General features: G+C 41.6%; 1 protein-coding gene across 1 annotated transcript in view; it reads right to left on the minus strand.

The window, feature by feature from the left end:
* Positions 1-26,012, minus strand: part of ABCC4 (ATP binding cassette subfamily C member 4 (PEL blood group)) — a 191,298-nt gene that overhangs the window by 91,477 nt on the left and 73,809 nt on the right. Inside the window, exon 19 of the mRNA XM_066621149.1 lies at positions 24,601-24,747. Coding sequence (XP_066477246.1) covers positions 24,601-24,747 — 147 coding nt within the window. The remainder of the gene's footprint in view (positions 1-24,600; positions 24,748-26,012) is intronic.

Below are 26,012 nucleotides of genomic sequence, written 5' to 3' on the forward strand. Positions count from 1 at the left end.
TTAAGAGATCAGAAGCAAGCTTGTGTCACACAAGCTCCCTCACACAAATTCCCTTCTCTCTGTCCTGCTAAGCGTTATGTTCTACTAGGGCAGTGGTTCTCACACACTTAGTACTGGGACCCACTTTTTAGTTGTTAGAATCTGTCAGGACCCACCGGAATTGACGTCGTGACCGGAATTGACGTCATCAAGCAGGAAAGTTTTTAACAATCCTAGGCTGCAATCCTTCCCACACTTACCCAGGAGTAAGTCCCATGTACAATCATTCTTAAAATATATACATTTTAAGGAGCAGGAGGTCTGGTCTAGAGGGTAGAGCCTCCGTCTGCCTGAAGATAACATCCACAAGGTCGCCAGTTCGAGGCCACCGGCACCGTGCGACCTTGAAGCAGCTGACAAGCTGAAGCCGAGCCATTCCATCTGCTCTGAGCGTGGGAGGATGGAGGCCAGAATGTGAAGCCAGATCGGAACGAAACACCTTGAATGTAGTGGTTCTTGAAAGAAAGAACCTTCTTTCAAATTGTAAAAATTCCTATTTAATAAGGGATTTATATAAAAGCCTGCCTATGTAAACTGCCTTGAATAAAGTCTTGAATAAAAGACCAAGAAAGGCGGTATATAAATACCTGTTGTTGTTGTTGTTGTTATTATTATTATTACATAGTATCTTGTTAAAAGCACAGGTCTGTAACATTTCCCCAAATGCAGTCACATTCCATGGTAGCATCAAGTCTAATATATGAAAAATAAAATATTGAAATGAATGGGGACCCACCTGAAATCGGTTCGCGCCCCACCTAGTGGGTCCCAACACACAGTTTGAGAAACACTGTGCTAGGGCAATGTTATATCTGCATGGGTGCTAACTTCGAAGAGTTTTAAGCAGCATTTGCAAACTAGCTTTTGCACCAAGTTTCAAAGCTGACCACAATTGGCACTGAAACAAATGCAGTGCTACATCAAAATTAACACTAGCCAGGGAAGGGAAGGACTCTGCATATGAGTCCACAGACTCATATGTTCTTTCTTCCTGCTTTCTATGCACCTCATTTGTCACTTGACACTTGACAAAGTTGAGAGATGCTGGTAATGTTATCTCTGTACTGGGTTATTTCAATACACAGAAACAAGACTAGTTAAATGTGGTTGTGCAAGAAACGAAGATATAATTTTCAAAGTGTGACAGAATGACTTTCTAACAGACTATGGGCACAATCCTATCCAGGTCTACTCAGAAGTAAGTTCTATTTTATTCAATGGCGCTTACTCTCTGGAAAGTGTGGTTACGATTGCAGCCTATATTTAATATCATTTGTAACCCACCTTTCAAAATAAAATGTCATAGGCAATGTCAAAGGCAATGCTGTGCCTTTGGATCAAGAATTGGCATAGCTACTATACAGGAATAATAGAACTAATAGCACAAGGGAGACGTTACTCAACAACAGTACAATATGAAGCTCAGAGTTCATTTCAGTTTTCCAGCAACGCTGTAAGGCAGGCTAAGATGAGACACACTGATTTACGCAAGGTCTGGTGGAATTCAACCTTGCGCTGAGTAGGATGGTATTCTGCAGCAAGAGAGCTGGCACCTAAAGTAACAGAATAATTGGCTATGATTTTTAATTAGTTAGGATGCAAGAGGGAAAGAAGTATCTGAAGAAGAGCAAGAGCAATACCTGAAAAGTATTACAGGCAACAACACAGGTTGTTAAGCTGTTGACTTCAGTAGGAAAGGAAAAACATACTTCAAGGTGAAGAAGAAAGTACAGTAGTACATACTGGATATTAAGCAACACTGGATCCCCTGCAATCTTAGGATTAAATCACAGTGATTTGTACCCTTTTGTTAGAAAGTAACTGACAAAAAAGAAATAGAGTAGGTTGGGACACAACTCGAAACCATGGAGGCAGACCCACCTTTAACTGTGGATCTATCTATCCTGATCATATAAAAAAAGCAGAACAGGATGAGGGTGAGATGCAGGTGTGTGTGTCGTCGTCCCCACACGCACACTTTCTTTCCCTCTCCCCCCTCAGCACTTTTCTCCTTGTCAGCTCACTTTTGGTACTGGAGCCTGACAGAGAAAAGCAGCACTGGGAAACAGACTGCAAGGAGCCATTCCCTGCCCACACATCCCTTTTGCTTGTAAAGCCAAACACATACACACCCAGCCTTACTTTACACATGATCAGGGCACATCTGCATTTCATGGTATGAGTCTCCTTCCCAACACATCTAGCCCAGCTCTTGGGATTTTACCTAATTATTTCATGCTATGCCAAATCTGAAGTTAGCATTTGAAGTGGGAAAGGTGGGTACTCTAAATGTAAGAGCAGCAGTTTAAAGGAAAGACAATAAAAGGTTCTGCCAATAGGAATTAACTAAACACTATTAGCCATTATTCTATTTACAATCTGCAGGAAGCGGCACAGTAAGGGTTCAGAATATTATGCCGAATGAATGGATGAGCTCATGAATGGGAATAACAGAAAGGGAATGAAATTCAATGGAACCAAATGTGAGGTCATGCACTTGAGGACAAACAGTAATTTTTTAAAGCTGGAGGCTCATCAGGTGGAAGCAACTGTGGAGAAAAGAGGTATCTCTGAATAACCAATCCAACCCTGCAAAGAACAGACACACAGAACAACAGGTTCGAGAGGGGCCAAGGATCCATTTACACAGATAGGAGTTTCTCCCCAGGGAGAGGGATGGGTGGATGAAAGCAAGTGCACTACTCAAAAGTATTCTCTCTTCTGCTAGGCTCACAAAGCAGAACCTGACCGGGGGCCCAAGACTGCTGTCTTTACATTGTTATTTTCAGAATCTCAATTTCACAGGTATACACAGAGAGTTGGAACCTACTGGTGAGTTGCCCATATTACCAAATGTCTACACTTGGCTTTAGCATGGACAAACAAAGGATGCACTCACAAATGAAATTAATGGCAATGAAATGAAACTCAGAAGAACCAAAGGATTTCCCACCCCACATCTCTTCTGACCTTCCTTGAATCTCCACCGCAGTGTCTTTCTCTCTCTCTCCTTATGTGGTGACCATCCATTATTTCTGACCACTTTCAGTCTTTCCATTTCTACTTCATCTTCCTCAAAGCTTCATGGCTTCATAGCAATTCCCTTTCTTACACAACATCCATCCACCAATCTTTGTCCCATCTTTTTCAAACACCCCAACTCCAAAAACCATGACTGATGGCGGCTTATGACCCACTGTGCCATCCTACACTGTTTTTTGGAGATGGAGTTTTTTTCAACTCCAGTTTGAGCAGCAGAGCCAGAAGAACTGGGCACCTTATCCCCCTCCTCAATAACAAGTGTGGTTTTTTGTGCTCCCTTCCAAGGGGCCAGATTGTGGCTAATTTAATGCATTTTTGTAGTGTGCTTTGTAAACAAACGGGGGGAAAGCTCAAGGGGTTGCTAGAGGAATTCAAGTTGATTATTTGTATACTCTTAATTTAGGGGAAAGAAAAAGAAATGGGTTTGTGAAGTGTATGCTTTGTAAATGGTGAGGTGAGAAAAGCTGGGATTAATTACTAACCAGAGAACAGAGAGACAATGGATTACTTGTAAGTTCTTTACAACTTTTCAGACAAGTGTGTGCATACATGTGTACTTTGTAAATAGTAAGGGAAACCCTAAATGAATTACAAATGGGAATGGAATACAGCTTGTGTGTGGATGCATGCATTATGGCCCTTCATAGAATTTCCATATTCCAATGTAGCTGTTGGGTCAAGAAGTTCACCCACTCCTGCCCTAAACATGCATGCTGAAATGAGCAAGACTGCTTCAGGGCAAAACTACATGTTACACGTAGAGGTGCACAAATGTAATTTAATAGTACATTTTTTGTTAACATGTGTGCGGTTTCAGAAGGAGTAAACTGAAAGCGGAAAAGTGAGGGATGAAAGCTTATCCCTTTCCTTACCTGCCATTTCCCTACTCCAAATTGTCCCTCACATCTTCCCTCTCCCATGGTTTCAAACATGAGCTTGCTTTTACAGATATGTATTTGAAATCCCTGTAAGAAGAGATAGCGAGCAATGGGGGGGGAGAAAACTTACCCCTGCTAGTGGATAACTGAGCAATGAGGCACATTTTAACGTTGTGGTCCTCTTAACAGGGCAAGAGCAACTGTCCCTCTTCAATCCAGCATTCTATTTTTTTTTACCATTGGCTGTTTGCTGATGTTTTACATCAGCAAAAAAACCCATTTTTTTAGCTATATAAATTGCTTTGTGAACTTTTTTTGGTGAAAAATGAGTATATATTACTACTTACTAATACTAATACTGGGGGCCCTCATTATCATGAGCATTGGGCCCCCACCCAACCCTCCAAACCCAACCAGAGCTGGACTCCAGTTTGGCCTGGAGGATTTCTGAGGCCCACAGCAGCTGTACACAATTCCCATGACTGCTACAGGCCTCTGAAAACTACCCGGGCCCAACCAGAGGTATTCTGATAACTGAAATCCGTGAACGCCAAACTGCGGATTACACAGGCCCCCTGTACTACTAATACAAAACAGGGAACAGCTAGCTGAGAAAGAATTAACTGTCTCTTCTTTACCCCTTCCTCCATTTTTCCGCTCTCAATTTCCCTTTACAAAGCAGGTTGTTGGACAAAAAAAACTGACAGGTCACAACACCACACCATTGCATGCAATTTATTTTTGGTCCCAAATCACAGCCCCCTAAGTTGGTATCTAAACACAGAAATCTATAGAATGAAAAGGGAGGGGGAGAGAACATGTGCTCATTCTTATACATATATATGAAATATATTTCAGAAAAGAGCGAGTGAAAGAGAGATAGACTTCCGTCTGTCACAACTTTGTTTGTACAAAGTCATCAGCCTCAGGCATCAAAACACAGTTTTGCATCATCATCAATCTACCATAGCTTTGTTATTAGGAAATTGGACATTCTTCAGTGACCTACCTAGAAGAATTTTTTTGTCATCTTTTTTAGAATGTCATTTTCTGTCGTTTGATATTCCAATAATTTCCTAAATCATTTTGGTTTTCTTCCCCAATCAACAAATGATCAGAATTAATACCAATTGGCCTCTGGCTCAGAAAGCAAACTACTCACTAATTGAGCACAAAGACTTCCAAGCTATATAAGAAGATCTCTTCATATTTTAAGAAACCAGCTTGACCATTTTTCCATGTGCTTTTAAACTATTTTAATTCTTGCTCCTCTTGCAACCTGCATTCTGTTTCCTATCAAAATATAACAACGCTGACTTTATTCCCTTCTGCAATGCTTATTTACCCAAACAGTTCATCAACAAGTCCATTTGAGATTTGAGATTTTGATGGCAGCCTGTTAATCTGATTTTCAAAAGTAAACATATACGACATGATATACTGGTATATACCAGATGCAAGGACTGAACCTCTTGTCTAATCAGTTAAACAACCTGCATTCACCTGCTCATCAAATTCATTCTTCCAACATTTTCAGTGTAATCGATGACAGGAGCATTTGCTTCAGAATTGTAATTTTCTGTTCTCTGTACGCTTTGAACACATCTTATTGACGATATGAATCCAGATTATATAATCAAAGAAAAGGGTTTTGTTTTAAAAAAACTTTTGATTTTTCATCTCAGTGTCAAACAGAGTGAAGGTCCTAGTGCAAGTGGAGAAAATTAACCATTCAAAACACTGCATCATGAAAGTTCCTTAACGCAATTTATGAAGATCAATGACAACAGCATATGATTGAAAGGGAATTTGTTTGTCGATGTAAAAGCCTACCATGGGTTTTGATTCAAGGTAGGCATCAATCTGAAGCATTAATAATACACTCCAAGGAAATGACATAAAATCCAATTTTATCAGGCAATGCAAGTTTTAGAAGAACTGAGGATAATGGTTCAATTCTTCTAATTAAATTCTGGAATTAATTTTATCATATGCAGCTTAGCTTTCCTTCAAGGATATCAGATTGGCATATATTGGTGCTATCCTCACAGTAACCCTGCAAGAGGTTACTGTGCACAGTAACCCTACAAGACTTGCCCAAAGCCATAACGGGGGTATCAAGGTGTTAGGAGAGATCCGAGCACAGGTCTTTCTGTCCAAGACCAAATAGTGTACCGTACGGTAGTGCTGTACTTAAGTCAGAGACCTGAATTCAAAATACTGTTCACCCATATTCATAGCCTTAGCCAAGTCAAGATCCCTCTATCAATCTACCTGATATGAGGATAAAATGAGATAATCTCAAGATTCATGGCAGAAGGGCGGGATAAAAATATGATATTAAAACCACCTCAACTACCACCACGGATGACCATGAACAAGACTCAAAATCACAGATTGTAACAAAATCCCAAGCATCTTTCTAGTGGCAGCCTGAGTGCATAGACAATGGCTAGACTCACAAATAGGAACTAACTTCATATTTCTCTAGAGCAGTGATTCTCACATATTTAGCACCGAGACCCACTTTTAAGAAAGAAAATCTGTCAGGACCCACCAAAAGTGAAGTCATGAACAGATGTCACATCATCAAGCAGGAACAATTTAACAATCCTAGGCTGCAATCCTACCCATCTTTACGCAGGAGTAAGTCTCAGTGACTATCATTGTTAAAAGAATACACACACCATAGATAACCGCACATAAGTCGATCCCGCAAATAAGTCGACGGCAGGTTTTGAGCCAACAATCATGGAATTTTCTATGACCCTCGGATAAGTCGGGGGTTAAATTTAGGGGGGTGTCTGACTATAGTTGAGTGGAGTATACTATTCGTCAAGTGGAGCATGGGAGGCGAAGGGCCAGAGACAGTTCGGACCAGGAAGGAATCCAGCTGAAACGAGGAGTTCTATGAAAGACTAGAACTATTCAATTGTAAAAATCCCTATGGGGGTTTAGAACAGATTGCCTATGTAAACCGCCTTGGATTAAAGTCTGAGGAGAAATCTGACGACCAAAAGAAAGGTGGCATATAAATAAATAAATAAATAAATAAATAAATAAATTTTTGTCTGATTTTACTCGAGGTCAGATCCTGAAAAATAACCCACCACTAACTGTTACCTAAGAACTGTAGTCTCTAATTTATTAAAAATGTAGTAAAAGATCATAAGATACATTTTTATTCTTTTTAAATTCTAGTCTTCATCACCTTTTTGTATCGGAGTTTAGGGTTGGCATCCTTCAGTCTTGGCAGACTATGGTATCGCGCTCTGAATGGTGGTTCTGGAACAGAGTATCCTCTCCAGTGCGCGAAGCCTGGGTAAAGTAGATATGGAGGATAGACTGTTTCCCATGCAGCAAATCCCCCCTCTCCATGTCGCTGAAATGGTCCAATGGAAAGGCAGAGGCCAATACGGTTGGTTCCAGCGGCGTCGCAGGAGTTGCCAGAACGTGACTGTGTTCAGCCATGAACTGCCTCAGGGACTCCAGCTCCTAATTTTGCCTCATGGTTGACTCCTGAAGCCTTTTCCATAACTGGATGTAGCCACAAGGCAATGGAGGTTTGGGATCAGAGTTTTCCTTCTCTCAGACGAGCTGCCTTCCCAGGCTGATGAGTCCCATCTACCCGGTGGCTGTTTAGTCGCCTCTTACGACAAGTACAGCCAAACTGAGGGCCTATTCTTATCCCCAGCCCCCAGGGGGCTGTATCGGAGTATGTGCACTGTAAACAACATACCAGTAAAACAGTGGTTCCCAACTTGGTATTCATGTACACTCAACAGGACCTTTAGGGGTACTTGAAAAAGAATGGAATAATGGCAGAAAAAGGCAGGTCCTGCTCCAGAATGCCTTGCAAGACAGAAATGCCTTGCAAGGACCAGCAAGGCAGGAAGGGAGGTAGTTAGCTGGTTGTGAAAGCCCCACCAATAGCTAGTTTTTGGTCATCAATTCATGTATGAAACAGTGATTGAAAACCAGCACAGTAAAAAAGCTGAAACATAATATGGAAAGTGATCAATCACCCAGAATTTCTCAGCACATTTCTGGTGCAAAACAGTGCAATGGCAGAGTCTTCTGTTCTTCAAACAGATAAAAAGAGAAAACACTGTGATAAATACATGAAGTCTGGGCTTTCATATAGAGGAGATGAAGGCTTGTATTATTAATTACAAACATTTTGCTAATATGGAGGGTACAATTTATGGAAATGAGCTGCCAAGGGATTTGCAAGTGAAAAAGGTTGGGAACCACTGCAGGAGATCCATAAATCAAATCTACCTTTAAGGTGTCTGGTGTGTTAAGCCAGAAGCTCTACGTACAACATACAAACCATAACACATAACTGGGAGTGAAAAATTCAATTCACAGCAGAAAGATGCAGCTGCATATATTTGCAACCCTTTTTACTCAGAAGTAGACCCACTGCTTTCCATGGGTGTTATTCTTAAGTAAGGGTGCATTGAATTGTAGCCTGCTTCAAATGGAAAGGAGGATTCCCAACCTGGTGTTTCAAAAAACAGATCTGCTTTGCAAGCATTTGCAAAGCAGAACCAGGGTGCAGCAGAAGGAAGGAGAATAAAAGGTTAACAAATTGCTTCTAAGGAACTGCCTGCTGCTTGTGAAACTTGGCGCCTGTCTGCCCCTTGAGAAAGGAAACTTTTCAGAGTTGAAAGGCTTTGCCCTCTGATTGACCCGGAGATAAGGCGAAGTGATAATTTGAGCTTGATTACTTGGCAAAAATTTCAGTACTATAGGCAAGTATCTACTGTAGTAACTTGTTTAAAATACAGGTCTGTAACATTTCCCCAAATGCAGACACATGCCATGGTGGCATCAAGTCTAATATATTAAAAATAAAATATTGAAATGAATGGGGACCCACCTGAAATTGGCTTGCGACCCACCTAGTGGGTCCTGACCCACAGTTTGAGAAATACTGCTCTAGAGGATTTTTCCCCCCTCTCCTGTGGCACAAGTTAGAGCTGCCCATAGAAATCAAAAAAATACAGGGTTTAGGTCCAGTTAGTTGTTACCCTAAAAACCCACACAACCACTACCCAAAATGAAAGATGCAAATCCATGTTTCTGTCCCATAACGTTTAGTAACACTTACCTGTATTGTGACATTATAACTTTTTGCACTTCCTCTTATCCCCACCAATAAGTTATGCAGAGTTGGAAAATGCGTATCAGTACATCCCCCCCTCAAGGGTGCTGCACCTCAGAATTTTCTGATGCAACCATGGGGCAAATCCCAAGGCACCTGTCCAACCCCTAGCTGGAGTTGCAGGTTGACATGCTGACAGGTGTCTCTATTGTTGACTGTCAAAATCAGCTTTTAAGAGTTTGCTACAGTTACAGAGGGGAATGCTAGAGCAGGGATGAGCAGCAGAGCTCTTGCCTTTAGCAGCAGGCTGTTGTGCTTCAGCTGCTTCATACCAAACCTTGCACCTCTAGCAGCACCTTATGCCAAACCTTGTGCCTCACGCCAACCTTGTACCAAACCTCAAATTTGGAGCTGGAGGTAGTGGGTTGGCAAGATCTCCACAGATGAACCTCAGGACATTCCCTTGCCTCTTTTCCAAACATGAAGCTAAGGGAAGGGAGCGGGGAGACTGTCAAGCTGAAGTGCAAAGCAAAAGTTATGGACAAACATCCCAATGTTTGTCAAAAGAAGCCCCACTGAGTTGGATAGAACTTGCATATTGTACTTGAGAATAGGCCCAACTGAACACACCAGGACTTACTTCTCAATATACAAGTATAGGACTGTACTGAGGGGGACAGGCAGAATTTTTACTATCAGATTTTTTGACTTGACTACCAAGACCAGCCAACATCAGTTCTCCTGATAACATCTAGCTTAGCCCTAGGTTATCCTAAGGCAATACCACCCCACATCTTCTTTCTAGTTGTGGTAGCTCCCCATTAACCAGAGGGAAATAAACTTTGTCCAACTCAAGTACATACAACCGAGACACCTGTGTATTAGCAGACACTGTTCTATAGTCCTTTCCCAATAGCCCTAAATAAAAAAGTATCAGACACACAATACTGCCATGTTTTATTTTCTTTATGCCAAGAACTGCTTATCAGCAGGCATCATTTTGGGGGTGGGAGACATGGTGTCTTGCATAAGTCACATTTAAATACAAAAACATCCAAAGTTATTTGAACATAGGTCTCTACAGAAACCCTGGGAACCCAACTGTCCACTATAAATGCATGCATGTTTCAGAATAGCCTACTGCACCAGACTAGCATGACTCTTTTATCATTTTCCATTTTTGTTTTCCCATGTTTCAAAAGCGAACATTACTTATCCATGACAATTCACTTTTTCCCTATATGTTGATCACAGTTTTCTTTACCATCTGCATTGTTTAGATGCTTTACTCATCACAAAGCTATTCTACCTAACAAATACACTGCTTCACAGGGAGAGAAGGCATCCTGGGATCCAAAGAACTGGGCAGTCCCTGGAGACACAACACAAAGACTGAGAATTCAAGTGCAAAATAACCTTGAAACGATATATACCAGGTAGATACTGAAATTATTTGTCTAACAAAAAACCTGAAGTTCTCAAAACCTGCTTGAATTGTTACTGAGGAACTTGGGAAAGAAGCCAGTTTCTAAGAGCATAGTAACAACATTAATATGCAACAAAAAAGCTTGGCAACTTCACCGTGCAAATCATTTAAGCAACAATGGGGGGCACAAGCAATGCACTGCACTGGTGCAATGACTGGGGAGTAGCAAGTGTTGCACAACAGTCAATGATAACCTTGGGTGTCTTGCACTATAACTCTAGTCACCTGCCCACACTCCCACATTCTACCATGCTCCAAGAAGCATGCTTTTACTCAGACAACTCAAGATGTGGCAGCTGTGGAGGAAAATTTGTGCCACATAAAGACAGTAGGCCCCAAATTTTGTCCCACCCTCTCCATCATCCTGCCCAAGAGCAAGCTCCATTGAGTCTCACTGGGGTGACTGGTGCTGAGACAGCAACACAGCAAAGGCCATCCCCTGCTGCCAGCAGCCTGCCACTGCTTGGCGTGCCCTGAAGTGCCAGCTGCTCCGCTGGTCGAGTGGACATCACAAAACATATCCATTGACCTGTGCAACAGAACATATGATGTTCACACAATGACAAAATCACCTAATGACAGGGTTCAGAGAATGTATCCTTATTAAGTAACGCATACATGTACTGTGTTATGAAGAAGGCACCCAAACCCCTACACCAGGGGTGCCCAAACTTGCGGCCCTCGAGGCCTCTCAATGCGGCCCTCAGGGAGCCCCCAGTCTCCAATGAGCCTCTGGCCCTCTGGAGATTTGTTGGAGCCCACACTGGCCTAACACAACTGCTCTCAGCATGAGGACGACTAATTGACCTCTTGCATGGGCTGTGGGATGAGGGCTCCCTCCACTGCTTGTTGTTTCACATCTGTGATGCAGTAGCAGCAGCAAAGGAAAGGCCAGCCTTGATTTGTGCAAGGCCTTTTATAGGTCTTGTGCTATTGCAGGACCTTCATTCATTCATATAATTCCATTAAAGATGGAATATAAGTTCCATCTTTAATATATTTATTTATGTAAACTTATGTAAATTTATTCAAATTTAAAATGTAAATTAATTCTTCTTTTTCCTCGGCCCCCGACACAGTGTCAGAGAGACGATGTGGCCCTCCTGCTGAAAACTCTGGACACCCCTGCCCTACACAAAACCCAAACATCAAATTCCTGCTAAATTAATGTTCAGATGAACTCCTTTAACTGGGAGAGTGGCAAAAGTTGCATGTGCAGCAGCACATAACTAGAGAGGGCCATGCGGGATCGGCAAGTCAATATGAGGTCTGGCCTTCCAGTCCCACAGTTCGACTGAAGTTAATCAACATGCCAACAAAAACCCACATCACAGTGTCAATTTAATCCTACATTAATGCCAGTATGAACTACTGTTAAAAAGCAATTAAAAAGGGAAAAAAGGGAGAGACCCCTGATGTTGAAAATCCAGTAAGCAACAAACACAAAATTCAAGATACATTTTTACCACTTCAAAACATGTTGCAGACACAGTTATTCAATAGTTATGTGCTTACAGGTCATCCCTTCTGCTCAGCATTAATTGAGATAACCAAACAACCACTTTTTCGCTTAAAAACTAACACAGAAGTAATTCAAAAGGACATCTGACATCAGAGAGTTTAAACGGGATATAAATCCCATTGAGAAAGTATGACTCATCTCAGAGGTTTAAATTAGATTAACTGCTAGAACTAGCAGTATTACAAAGCAGGGTATCTGCCTCTAGGAAAAATAAGTTTTGCTCCTAGTGGTAGATGCTTCAACTTAAGAAAAAATCTGAGACTACGCTCTTTGTCTCATAGTATTGAATTCCTCCCTGACAGAAAACAAACAATTGCAATAATTTTTAGTGGCTCCAAACTTTGCCTTAGCATACATATGAAACACATTTAGATCCTCTGAATGAAAATGTTATTTATAAACCGATTGAGGATCAAAGGCTTTCAAAAAACCAAAACTTATTTTGTTGACAAACTTCTTCCCCAAGACTTCACACTCCACAATGTTCAACTGGCAAGGGAAAAGATGATCCCTTATTATGGAATTGTCTGGAGGAATAAGTCAATCATAATAGCAGTGCTATTAATCTGACAGTAGTAGACTTTATACAGTTCAACCCCAGGTCCTTGATTCCCAAAACTGCTTTATTTCTTTCCTTTCCCTCAGATGTACTGCAGATGTACTGCAGAATGACAGTCAAAGAAACAAACTTAGGACGTGAATCTATGGCTAACTTTTATGCAGAACCCTAATTGAAGCCCAGTGCGCATCCAGTGGTGCTAGAAAGCAAGTATTCTGCATCCAATCATGTGTGCTTAGCACCACTGAAGAGCTTATGCATGCATACCTGAGCATGGGATTGAATTCCAAGACTGTGGAGAAAGTACCATTCACCTACATGCTGCTTTTTAGAAATCAAAAACAAGTCTTGTTACACAACTGTTTAAGGGTGTACGTGAGTCTATAGAGAACTTTAAAATCAAAAAACAGTTTGAAAACTCAGGTGAAAATATGAAGGAGAGTTGCAGGAGACACGTGTACACATGCAGGACTTTGGATATTTTCCAGAGATTCACTCTTAACAGTCACAGGTTGTCAGCACAATCTTGACATCAGGAATTGGTGCCCCCTGGCAGCACTGCAGTGAATCTTGGTGGGGGCAGGGACTGGGACAAGGGGGTTGCCCAAAAGCGCTACAGCGATCAAGGTGCTGAGGAATCCAGGGGCTAGTACCCTTACCTGGGCAGTCGCACCGACTTCAAGGAGAGCCCAGGAGGCTCACAGCCACCTCTGCACACCTCCCTTGCTTGTAATTGCTCCAATCAGTGATTGGAGCGTAGTTCTGGTTTCTGTGAGAAAACCACGCTGATTGAAGCAAAGGGATCGGTAACCCTGATGGACTGGACCGGGAGGTACACAGAAGAGGCTACAAGCCTCCCAGACATTCCCTGAAACCAGCGCAACCCCCCAGGTAAGGGTACAAGTCCCTGGGACACCGCAACACTGCAACACTGCAATTACTGCAGCGCTGTCAGGCAAACCCCCTGCCCCATTCCCACCCCTTGCCAAGACTCACTGCAGAAGTCTAAGTAGGACTTTGGGAACTACTGGTCTATACACATATATAAGGTCTCTAGCAGCTTGATTCTTATTAATTAATAATTTATTTTTAATAATAATAAATGAAACATTTCTTTCTAGAACTTTTTTATCTAGCGAGTTGCAATAGATTGTTGTTTTTAAAAGTGGGTCCCAGTGCTAAGAAGTTTGGGAAGCACTGCTTCAGAATATCTGAATGGTCAAAGGCACAAACCTGCAGACCCAATACTGAAGATCCCCCTGATCCTGCATTCACTAGGTCATGAAACAGTATTTGAAGAAGCCCTCAGGATAAAGGCATTGTAACCTGAAACCCTATACATACAGTACTTACCTGGGAGAAAGTTGCTATGAACTCAGTGGGACTTACTGTTGACTACCTATGCTTGAGATTATGCAATAAATCAGGGCCAGCCCATCCATGAGGCCAACTAAAGTGGTTGCCTCAGGCAGCTGCCTGATGCAAGGGCTCCCATCTCTATCCATCTCCTTGCCTCCACTGCCCCTCCTTCTACTCCCTGGATTGGAAGATGGGGATGGAAATGTAGGGGGTGGGGGAGTACTGAGCTAGAACATTGGAGAATGAGATGAGCACAGTCTGGCATATCACTGGGTAAAGGGAGGCAGCATTTGGTATGCTGCGTCGTGAGTCAAGAAGTCATGGCCTGGTCTTATAATAAGTGAACCATAAGAACTGAATCTCTAAATAAAAGTTTGCTTGAAACATTCAGAAAACTCCCATATGTACCAGTGGAGTTTCTGCTTCTTTAATTAATGTAGACATATAACTGCTCTTCAAATTAAGCAGAATAGAATCTCCATGGTAAGCAGATTCAAGCAACTTTGGTAGCCAGCTTTGACATTTTTCTAGCAACATATTGTGGTTGGTGTTTTTTCCTTTGTTTTTTCCTTTGTTTCAATGCTTGTTGATAAAAAGCATTTTGGCCCAAGTCTTAGTAAGAATCATACTCGAAACCCCAGACACTTATTTCTATCACATGATAGTTTCTGAGACAGGCAGACTTATAGGGCATTGTCCCCTTCTTCACTCTTCTCAACCACTTAATATTTGGTTTGCAGTCTAAGAATTCCTTTCTTTAAAAAAAAGTCATTTCCAGATTCTCCAGAGCACAAAAATGCTCTACCACTGTTACATAATCTGCCAGGTGCTTGCAATCTGGCAGAAGCCTAATTAATTCATCCAGATGCTGCAGTGCAGATTACCCAGGATCATCTGGGAGAGAGTATTTTGTGCATTGCAAAAACGATGATGGACTATTAATGAAATAAACTTCTAATTGTAAGAGTCTTCAGTGCATTCCATCTCACAGCTGCGCTTTTCTCAATTTCTGGTGAGGAAAAAGGAACTAAGGCAGAGAGTGCTCTTATCCATGTTTAACCCAGGGGACTTGAAAGAGGTTAGAAATAAGTGACAGATCAAATCCAAAAACATAACCAAATTGAAACTTTAAATTTTCAACCACAAATTCCTCAAAATAAATGAGGAAAAAAGTAAGTTTGTAACTTCCATGTACACAACACGCAATACGGCAATTGTGACATTTACTGTGCGTTGGCCTTGAAAGTCAAGTTCTGTGGTCAAATACTGGTTTCTGAGATCAAATCTAATGGTCATGAACAAGAAAAATATGAAAGTTCACCACAATTATTTCAACATTACAGTATAGAACAACTTGTTTTCCTTGTGAAAGGCAGAGGCAGCCAAAGATAGCAGCTTCAGTTTAAAGGAGCCTGGTTGTTTTTTGTGGGCTTTTTGTCTCTCTTTCAAACTGCTGTGCGCTGCCTGCAGCTATACAGCATAACACTTTCTAAACCCTGAGACTGCGTTGGAGGGACGGGGAGATGGATTGAATCTGCAAGGTATATGCATAAGCCTTGCCATATTCCTCAAGCAGTTAATGGATCATAACCACAATCAGCAAGACTGTACACAAGCAGCAACAAGCTGCAAGTCATTTCACAAAATTATACCCCACTGATGATATTAAGATCACTTAAATGACAATGTCCTCACCCTGGGAGAGTATCCTTAGAATTCGATCTGCCTAGGATCATGTCATAAAACTTTTTCCATTGCATCCTTCCATGGAAAGGCTTCATTCCAAGCACCTGTGCTGATGAAACCCCATTGCCTCTGACATCCCTTCTGAAGTCAAATTGTCACTAAAAGGAGGAGGTAGATGGAAAGCTCACCTTAAGTTGCACTTCCATTTCACAGCCATCTTCTAAAAGTCTTATACCACACCTATTTTAATAGTCAGTCTGTGCCACTTCAATCTGCATAAAGGGAATCGTGTGAAAAGGTACTTTCCTTCTCTGTTAAAAATCTCCCTGAGTGTGCAAAGACAGTATGGCAGGAAAAAAAGATGTCTCTAGTCTAGCGATCTCCCTGCTGTCTTAACTTTATGTTTGGAGAATCTAGTGTGGGAATGCATTCAACACAGGCAGTGCAGTACACTTCTTGAACATGAGAGTCATCTCTTAATTGCTTCACAAAAGCACAAGGAAATTGGATGTCTGTCTGCCTCTTTTGGCAAGTCTCAGGACAGAATCACGTGTTACAAAGAAATGGGGCAGAAATGGCAACACCATGTTGAATGCCCCATCACATCCCCATAACATTCAACGCACCCACTGCTCTATGTTGATGGCTGGCAGCAGGCAAATGCACAACTTAGTGGAAGCCCCACACTCTTGGCAATGTGTAGTTCTGCCCTCAGCAAGATGTTTGTTTGTTTGATGGTGCTTTGAAATAAAGATGAACTTGTCTATGCTAATAGATAATAAGTGTACACAAACCACTAGTGCAATATTTACTGACCTTGGACTACTCCTACAGCAAGCAACTTCATAAAGGCTTGCTCACAGAATCGCAGGAGTTATAATCTAATAGGTGCATGTGTAAGTCACATTATTTAAACTTTTAACAAAAGCTATTATGATACTATTAGCCGTAAAAGAGCAACTCCCATAAAAATCAATCAGTATCACACCCTGATAAGGCTTTTAAGTACACAGAACCATTGTTACATGAAGAAGAAAAAAACTTTGAGGCGTTTCCCCCCCATGAACATGTGACAACCAAAGTGGTTTAATTACCACACCTCTTACTAACAAACTAACTGTTCCATGCAAACACCCAAAAATAATATTTAGAGAGTTATGTGATTGTTCAGGATCTTTTATGACTGATGCACTCTATTGTACACTCTTCACAAGGGATCACTTCCGTTGGTTCTTTTTTTTATAATTAACAAACAAAACAAAAGGGCATTTTTACTGTAGGCAGCAAAAACAAGTATACAACAAACAGGTTATCCTGACACATTATCAAAAGTAACTAGCTTGAGTTTACATGAAATGAAAACAAAACCTAAACTGCCGGTACTTTAGAATTAATCTCATACAAGCTCAGTGAGAGCAAGTATGCAATCTGTCAAACCTCCAACGTGTTCATTCATACCTCTTTACACACCTCTTGCTCTTAAGAAAAAAAGTGTGTGTGTGTGTGTGTGTTTTTAAAGATACTAAAATTTATCTAGTTTCCAAAAAAAAAAAAAAAAGACTAGCTCAGTAATTCCCCCCAAACAGACACAACACACCGATCTGGCATTGAATCCGAGTGTTTATGCCAATGACGAATGACAACACCAATGAAATATTTTAACATGAAGCTTTGCCTTGTAAACGGCCTGTATGATCTGTCAAAAATACTACCTACTACAAAAATCAAAGACCTTCAGACCAGTATTTCTTGTTTAAACATGCTACCAGTTCAGCAGAATCGCTTGTGTGAACAAGCATAGATTAATAAACACTACTGAGAGCCATCTTGCCATTCAGCTGATAGAACTGTAATGTAACACCACTGTAAAAGTTTCCAGCAAGCCAAAATATCATACTCGTTCAATCCATAAAGCCTTGAGTGAACCATCTTCTGAGACTTCTTTCTTCACATACAGACACTTTGAGACACTTATGGCACAAAGCAGTGCGAAGCGCTCGGCTGAAAGCGACATCATTTCAAAGTGACTTGAATTTCCTGGTGGATTTATGCTTTAAAATCAATACTTTTAAATATTTTTAAATCCTAAAACTCATTTTGTCAAATTAAACTATCAACTTTATATTCTAAAGCAATAACACAGAATTTTTAAAGTCATTAAGAGAAAAGAGAAATACCTTTCACACTATCCAATGTTTTCCCTGTGCATGTACCTGTCTCGTATTTGTTTGCCCAACACCCACAGATAGCATATAAAGCTGTCATATCGCATCAGTCAGACCATGTACTGCTTACTTGAACTGGCAGCATTTTTCAGTGTCTCAAGTAAAGGTCTTTATAAAGGTCTTTCTCCTCACTAATACTCAGGATTTTTCCATTCCAAACAATGGATGTTGAATCTTAGAAATGTGGCCTTTGCAAAGCATGAATTTATTCTTATTTATTGCTTATCCCAAGTTCTTGCACCATCAGAATTAAAACTGCACTTTTCTTTTCTGTACTTGCCTTTTCTGACTCCAGTAACAACACACACAGTATTTGAGGTAGTATATTAGGGGACACTAGAGGGCCCCTGCATATAAACTCCCACCCACCACCCATCCCCAAGTACAAAAAGTTGCACAAATCTAAAAACAAAACATGTTCCAGAAGACATACACCCCAAAGCTGTAGTTTCTACTCTCAATCAAAACCAAAAAGAGAACTAACTTTCTAAGACATCAGATTCTATGCAATTTTATGTAGAAGCCCCACAGACTTCAATGGGGGACACATACACACAAAGTAAGTGTGCACAGGATAGCAGTCTATCGCTATCCTGGGAAAGCAGAGAAAAATATAACATGTTGCAGACCAATACAAACCTTCTGGCAGACCACGGCTTTGGATGAGACTATGCTGAGATAACATTTTACTTGTACGTGATGAGTACCACAGGACCAAATTCCCAGTAGACCAATACGTAGACTAAAGAATTAGAAGTTCAAAGTTCCAAACATTGCAACTAAAAACAGTCAAGAGAAATTTTTGCCTGGAACAAAATAAAACAGATCATGCTGCCCTCTTGTGATAGACTAACAGAAAACCAAAGAACCTTGAAGGCATTATTTCTTTATGAAACTGAGCAAGTGACAAGAGTTCACACAAAACATTTACTTACAACTATGATATTATGAACTGGCACAGCAATCCCTTCACTGGACCCAGTCAGTACAGCATGGGAATCTACTGAGTGCATGCCAAGATGCCAGCAATGTGCATGGACTGATGAAAACAGTATGCCAAGTCATGGTTTGTTGCCAAAGCCACAGTTAAGATCTTGAATGTCCATGACGTAGGCCGCAATTCTAACTAAACTTCCAGCACCAAGATAAGGGCAATGCAACTCCAAGGTAAGGGAACAAACATTGCCTTACCTTGAGGAGGCCTCCGTGACTGCCCCCCAACTGCAGGATGCAGCACATGCCCCACTGGCACAGTTATGCCAGTGCTGGAAAGTGGGTTAGGATTGTGCCTTAGTTTACTACTCTAAGCTCTGTCCTGGATGCTTAGGAAGCCACCAAAGACAGCTTACCACAATCAGAAAGGCCTGAGAAGCCAAGAAGCTATCTTAATCATGATCCCCCAATGCAGATTTTGCACTTAACCATGATGAATGTCAGACTCTACCAATTTTGGCTTTGTTACAAATTATAACCGATTTGTAAGTTATCACTGATCAGTCTCCCTTTACCAACTTCTTCATTCACTCCACAAAACGCGGAGAAGGAGAGATCTGGGATTCATAGATATAAAAAGCAGTCCAAATTTCACCCATAGCCTTTGCCAGCTATTAGTGCATGAGAGAGCCACTCTCATTCCATTTCCTCCACACAGGAGGGGGAGGGAATATCTCATATTGTGCTGAACTCTGAAACAGGCAAAACAGTAGCCACCCCTGTGTCTTGCTTAAAGCAGGAAGGAATGCCACAAAGGAGAGGAGGTCTCCTTTCTCCTAAACAAGTCAGCTGCCCCCGACGGAAGGATTTCTCCAAAATAATTTTTTTTTGAGGGGGGAGATTCTTCTTTCTTGGGAGGAAAGGGTTCCATCAGTGCTGCATCTGGAACATCTTCCTGAGTGGTTGACCCTTCTATCGCCAGAATTTGAAGACTCACTGGAGAGTTTTGTGGTTAGCTCTTGTATTATTTTGGAGAAATCTGCCTTGAGTCCCTTTGGGGAGAAAGGCAGGGTATAAATCAAACAAACAAACAAATGCTGGCAGACACACCCATCCTATGGTATGACATTAAAGGTCAGTCTAATGAATGGAACTGGCTGTCAGGGACAAGACTTCTACGGAGTGGATTGAGAAGTGGATTTCTGGATCTCATGCACAGTTGCCTATGCCCGTTGATGAGGGAGAAAACCAGGGTAAGTATATATTTATCCACTGCCTATCATACACTTGAGGGTGGTTGCTTAAGAATCCATGTGCTGCTAGGCATTCTACCTCTTTAGTGCATCTGAGGAAATCTGTCCCTTGCAAATGATTTGTGGAGGTCCAGTTCATGCAAACCATGGTTTGCAAGACCACTTCAAACAATAATTTCACATACTGGTTTGAAACTGTGCTGAATCAGATTTAACAGTTACTATTCACTGAAGGGGAAAAAACAGTGGAAAGTAGATACAGTAGGAGACTGAATTGTCCTTTAAATCAATTTGGTGTTCAAAGGAAAGAATTCAAATGATATTTATTGCTTAAAATCCTATTGCTGCTTCTACACATCTGTTCATAGGAACCATGGGCAGACTGAGAAAACACATATTCTGCACACCACTTAATAGTATATTTTGTCCTCCATTTCATATTGGCAATGAAATGCTCAAATTGCACGTGCCTGGTTTCCACGAATTATCACAGTCAGACGAATTAATATCACTATGTGTGGAAATCATACTCAGTTCAATTCAAAATTGTTTGTTGGGCCATAATCCAAAATAATAGCAGCTCAGTTCCTCGAGCTCTCAGGGGGAAATATGGTATTGCATCACTGTGGGGGAAAGCCTGCAGGTCTCCAGGCTCAAGAGAAGAAGAGACCAGTGAAGATGGTAACTATGTTGTATGCCCATCCTTGGACACAGAGGGAGGCTGATTTCAAGCCCAACAGTCTCAAACGCTGGAGAAAAGTTAGACAGCCAACACCCACCATCACCTGGTTCCAAAATAGGACTGGCACCTGATAGACTCCTTGGCACAGAAATTATCCCCATTGGAGAGGGAAAGGCAGTGCTTTCACCCTGTAGGTTTGATATTGAAGAATAAAGTCTTCACCCTCTCCAGAACTGAGAAATCAGAGACCGGTAGAAATACTGCTTTTGCAATAGTGAATAGATTGTTGTTCTGGGAGGACCTCAGGGAAAGAGAAACAGTGGTGCTTTGAACTTCCACCTTCTTAGGGACGGGACAGAAAGGTGACTTTAGTGGAGAAGATGGAAGCCATCTTCTTGTTCTTTACCCATCGGTTCAGATCTGTTGAGGCATAGCACTTTCAGGTGGATGAATCCTCAGACATCTTAGAAAATTTCCATGACAACTGCTCCTTAATTCTCTGAAGCCATAACCCAGAGAAAAAGGGTTTTCCATCAAGGCCAAACTGTGAGGCAAGAGGATTCCTGGTAGTGGGGCCAAGGAAGATGGACTTCACCTCTGCATTCTTGTCACACAGAGTGAAGACAGTGGACACGTTACATCCTGAACCATGGCTTGAACAGTGTCTGAGTGCCCCCACTGCACTGTTATCTTCTGTGTGTGGAGGTTAGCTTTGTGCCATACCTTTGCATTGCGCCATACTTTAGCTTTGTGCCATACTGTGTGCATACTTTTTAAAAAGACATTTGTAGAGACATACGATACTCGTGTATAATGTGAGATAAACCAAACTTAGATTGTCTCTCAACAGCTTACGAATATGCAGCTTTGTTTACATTTGTCAGACCTCCAGGAGAGTCTTCTGAGCATACTCGTTAACTACATATCGAGAAGTGTCTCTTAAAACAGTGAACAGTAGAAAAAGTTTTCTGGCAGGAATGGAAGGAGAGTGTTGTGCTGAGGTAAGCTGTTTATGTTAGAACATAAGAACAGCCCCACTGGATCAGGCCATAGGCCCATCTAGTCCAGCTTCCTGTATCTCACAGCGGCCCACCAAATGCCCCAGAATGTTGCTTTGTATTGGTGCTGCATTTGTTTTGGAAGGTGTCTAAAAGAGCAAATGCTTTCCTGCAGTGTTTTTTTTAAGCAGTTCAATGCGATGTCCAATTCTGTGACTTTAAGGGGAGCAATGGCACGTACATAAGCACCTTGTTAATGTCTTCAAAAACATTAACAAGTGGCAGAGTTCAGATTCTTTCCCCTCTTTCAAACAGTCTCCAGGGCAAGCTGCGGCTCCTCTTCACAAGCACCATTCTCTACGTTTTATCTCCAACTCATCCAAGGCTCATGGATCATTCCATGATTTCTGGCTGAAAACCTGCCCTCGATTTACCCGTGAGATTGCCTTATAGGCAAGTATCTGCAGTAAGCTTGATGTTTCCAAGAATTCAGAAGGAGCAACTGTTATCACTGGTGTAGTAAGTTTTATATTACCCTGTATTATTTCTGAACCATATTCACGTAACTTATGAGCTGTACATTTCTGGACTATTTTCCTGAAGTCCTGCACATCAGTAGGCCATAATATTAACTATGGACATTGTTTTTTTCCAAAACCCAGGTCAAGCTCTCAAAACTCTTAGATGTGTGCTCCAAGATGCCAGTTCTCGCAGGTCATATATTTCTGTGAAAGGGATGAGATTGCACACTCCTCTCTTGCTGTATTGTTAAATCATTCATCTCCTGATGGCATCTGTTTGACTTCTGCCTGCATTTGTACATTTGTACCCCATATCAGTGATTGTTTGAATCTTATTTCCACACGGAGTCTCACCTTAACACACCAGAGTTAACACCTCCAGAGTTGTGTATACAACATTTTAAATTCCAGTAAATATTGAGATATTCTGGTTGGTCAGGTGCACTTTATGCAACAACTCCCTTGTTGTTTAGTGTATTAAATCAAGTTCCTCTTGCTGCATGGAATCAACATGCCAAGGCTTGGCAGATTGTCTCCAGCAATGGTAACTATAACAGAGCTTCTTGGTTCCTTGTTTTCTCTCCAACTTCTTCTTCTAATCCTATCCCGTCTTCCCCCCTTCTAAACTAGGGACTAGAACAAAAGGTTAGGATTTCTTCCCTGTGCAATGTCTTCCCACAAACCTGTGTTTTTCCTTCTCACTCTCCTCAGATGGAACCTAAATACTCACTCATATTGTACCACAGTCATAAATAAAGACATGTTTCAGGATTTATTTTCTTAACAACCAACTTAACAATTGGTATTGATTTATTTTCTTAACAACTCTGCATGCTTTAACTGGAAGCTCTTTCTTGCCCAGTCTATTCTTTAAAATAGTACAATGCTGGTTTTCTACCCAGTTTAAGAACCTAATGAAGATGCTGTTTCATTCTCCTTTAATTATGTGCAGTGCCAGGAGGCCTGCACTGTCTCCAGCCTATGACAGGGGCCCAAAGAGGCTCAGCCAGAGGTAAGGGAAAACTCTTCCCCTTACTCCCAAGTATGCCACCACAGCCCCAATGGGTCTCCTCGGACTTGCACCACCTCAAGATAACAGCCAGCCCTGCCTCCTGCTCCCCACCTGCCCCCGGGAATACCCTGTGCCCACCTTTCCCCTGCCCCAGAATGCCTCCCTCCCACCTCCTCCCCGGACCCTTGCATCAGCCGAGCTCAACCGACACAACCCTCCCTGCCTGAGTCAGTGCGGAGGCTGGATTTAGCCTCCGCGGGTCCCTGCGTCAGCCTAGCTGACTCTTGAGGAAGCAGAAACGTGCCTTATGCCGGCCCAAGGCACAGTTAAGACTGCACCCTTGGAAACTTAGCTTTTTAGAAGAAGTAGGACTGATTGCCCTGCATCCTTTTCAAAAGGAAACATTTATTAAATGAGTCCTTGCTCAGCTCCTTGGAAACACAACTGTCTACAGGTAGAGAATGATAACACAATTGCAAGAAATATCAATAAAAACAAGGGAAGATGCTTAAGAAAGAAATCCGGAGAAAATAACAAAAAGAGAAAAAATGTTTCCAACAACCTCGGAGCAGAAAGGTTTTCAAAGATGCTGTTCATGAAGTGGTTAGAAGAGAACGGACCAGGAAGGGACTCGTGCCACCTCTTTAGGCAGAGAACACCACCCTCCTGGAGGAGGAGCATGTGTCAGTGACTTAATTCTAAAGCTACAGAAGTTTCCAAGGTTCCTCTGTGCAGTGCAGATCTCATTAGGCACAAAGACCACAATGAAAAATTTACTCTGCAATTTCAGAGTTGAAACAATAGGCAGTGAAGCACATTCTCTATCACCCCTTTCAATTACCACAATTACCTAAACTGAATGTGACCTTCGTCTCTCCTATACAAGGTTTCCAAACTGACAGGTCCTGAGAATAGCTTATGTTTTTCAGTGGGAATATATCCAAGAAATTTAGAGAACTTCCCGAAAACCACATGACACTTAATGCTATCTAGACAGCCTGGAATCTATTTAGTTAACAAACAGACAGGATTTGCTAAATCTACAAACACTCAGATTCTTGTTAACAAATCAGATAATCAGCTGCACAACAGGAAGCCTTCCATGCACTGCCAGCATATCTGATTTTCTCTACATGTGCCACACCAAACTTCGGTGAAATTTTTTAAACAGCCTTTAGGAACAACACTTTTGAACAGCTAAAAAGTTATGAGAAGATACAGTTATTATGATGCATATATTACATAATATATTGTATAATATATCTGCCACAGTTACAGGGTTGATCTCAACTTACCAATTGGGTTTCTGTCAAAAAACAGCACTGGAGCATTCAAAATTGCCTGAAACATTTTGTTATGTAAAGTCTGAGCAGCATTAACCAATACATGGAATACGAGTAGGCACCTCAGTACACTGAACAGTATTGTTGCCACTGTTAAACCTGAAAAAAAAATTGAAAAGTCATGAAATGTGAAATGATACCCAAAAGGAATTTCAGAGGAGAAACAGCTGCATCCAGCTTGGATTTAATCTTGCATTTGTGATAGCATGATAAAAACACACTTGAAAATTACATAAATTATTGCATCATTTGTTCATATAGGAAGTATAAAAAGCCATCGAACTAGATCAGCATTTTTCAAACTGCAGGTTGCGATCTGATGTGAACCCATGTGCTGGGCTATGACACAACATTCCTTGTAGCACCAGAATACCTTATTGGGAGCCCCCGGAGGCCTCTTCCAAGTTGTGCCGGGCTGGTGACCAACTCCATTGGCCTCCAAAAGCCCCAGAATGCCCCACAGAACTTACTTCTGATTTGCAGGCGTGACTTCCAGTCTGACCAAAAGTCATATCTGGTTGCTTCCATGAGGAACTCTAGTTCACCACAGTCCAGAAGAGATCTCCAGGGGCTCCCAATAAGGCACTGCAGCCCTACAAGGAGCATTGTGTTGAGACCCACCACAGAGAACGAGGTGGGTTGTGGCACTAAAAAGTTTGGAAACCACTGATATAGACAACAAAAAGATTCTCAACTTTTTTGTCATACAATTTAACTTGCTATCATGATTGGTGCTGATTTCTAAAGGTTTGGTTATTTTCTATAAAGAAAAAAAACCGAGCGCTGCAACATGAAGATTGATTTCTAATCCTTTTGCCCTTCCACACAACAGGTGAAGATGCAGCTGGAACAATCCATTTTGACAGTAGAGTCTCATGTTTACTGTGAAAGATTTTTTTGAATACAGTACTCCAGTGGTTTTCTTTTTAGTGCCAGGACTCACTTTTTAGAAAGACAACCTGTTGAGAACCACTGGAAATGATGTCACTAACCTGGAAATGGTGTTATAGCCAGAAGTGACATCATCAGTTTAGGCTTCAATCAGCGTGGACCTAGGCTACAATCAGCCAATTACATTACATAGCACACTGGTGCTGTTATATTGCACAGTTCAGAATTCAAACATTTCAGATTGGGACACAAACAGAACACAAACTTTGATCCATCTCCAACCACACAGCCCTCCCCTCTTTCCAGCGTCCCATCTTCTCACCAGGGCAAAGCACCATGTCTCTCTCCCACTGGGAGCCTGTCCTGCCCAGTAGTTCTGTATCCTGTATTTTCAGTGGTGGCTAAGTTAGGTGCTTCAGGACCCACCTGAAATTGGCTTGTGACCCACCTACTGGGTCTCACAGTCTGAGAAA

This window comes from Tiliqua scincoides, chromosome 3 (genome assembly GCF_035046505.1).
Source record: "Tiliqua scincoides isolate rTilSci1 chromosome 3, rTilSci1.hap2, whole genome shotgun sequence".
Taxonomy (NCBI): Eukaryota; Metazoa; Chordata; class Lepidosauria; order Squamata; family Scincidae; genus Tiliqua; species Tiliqua scincoides.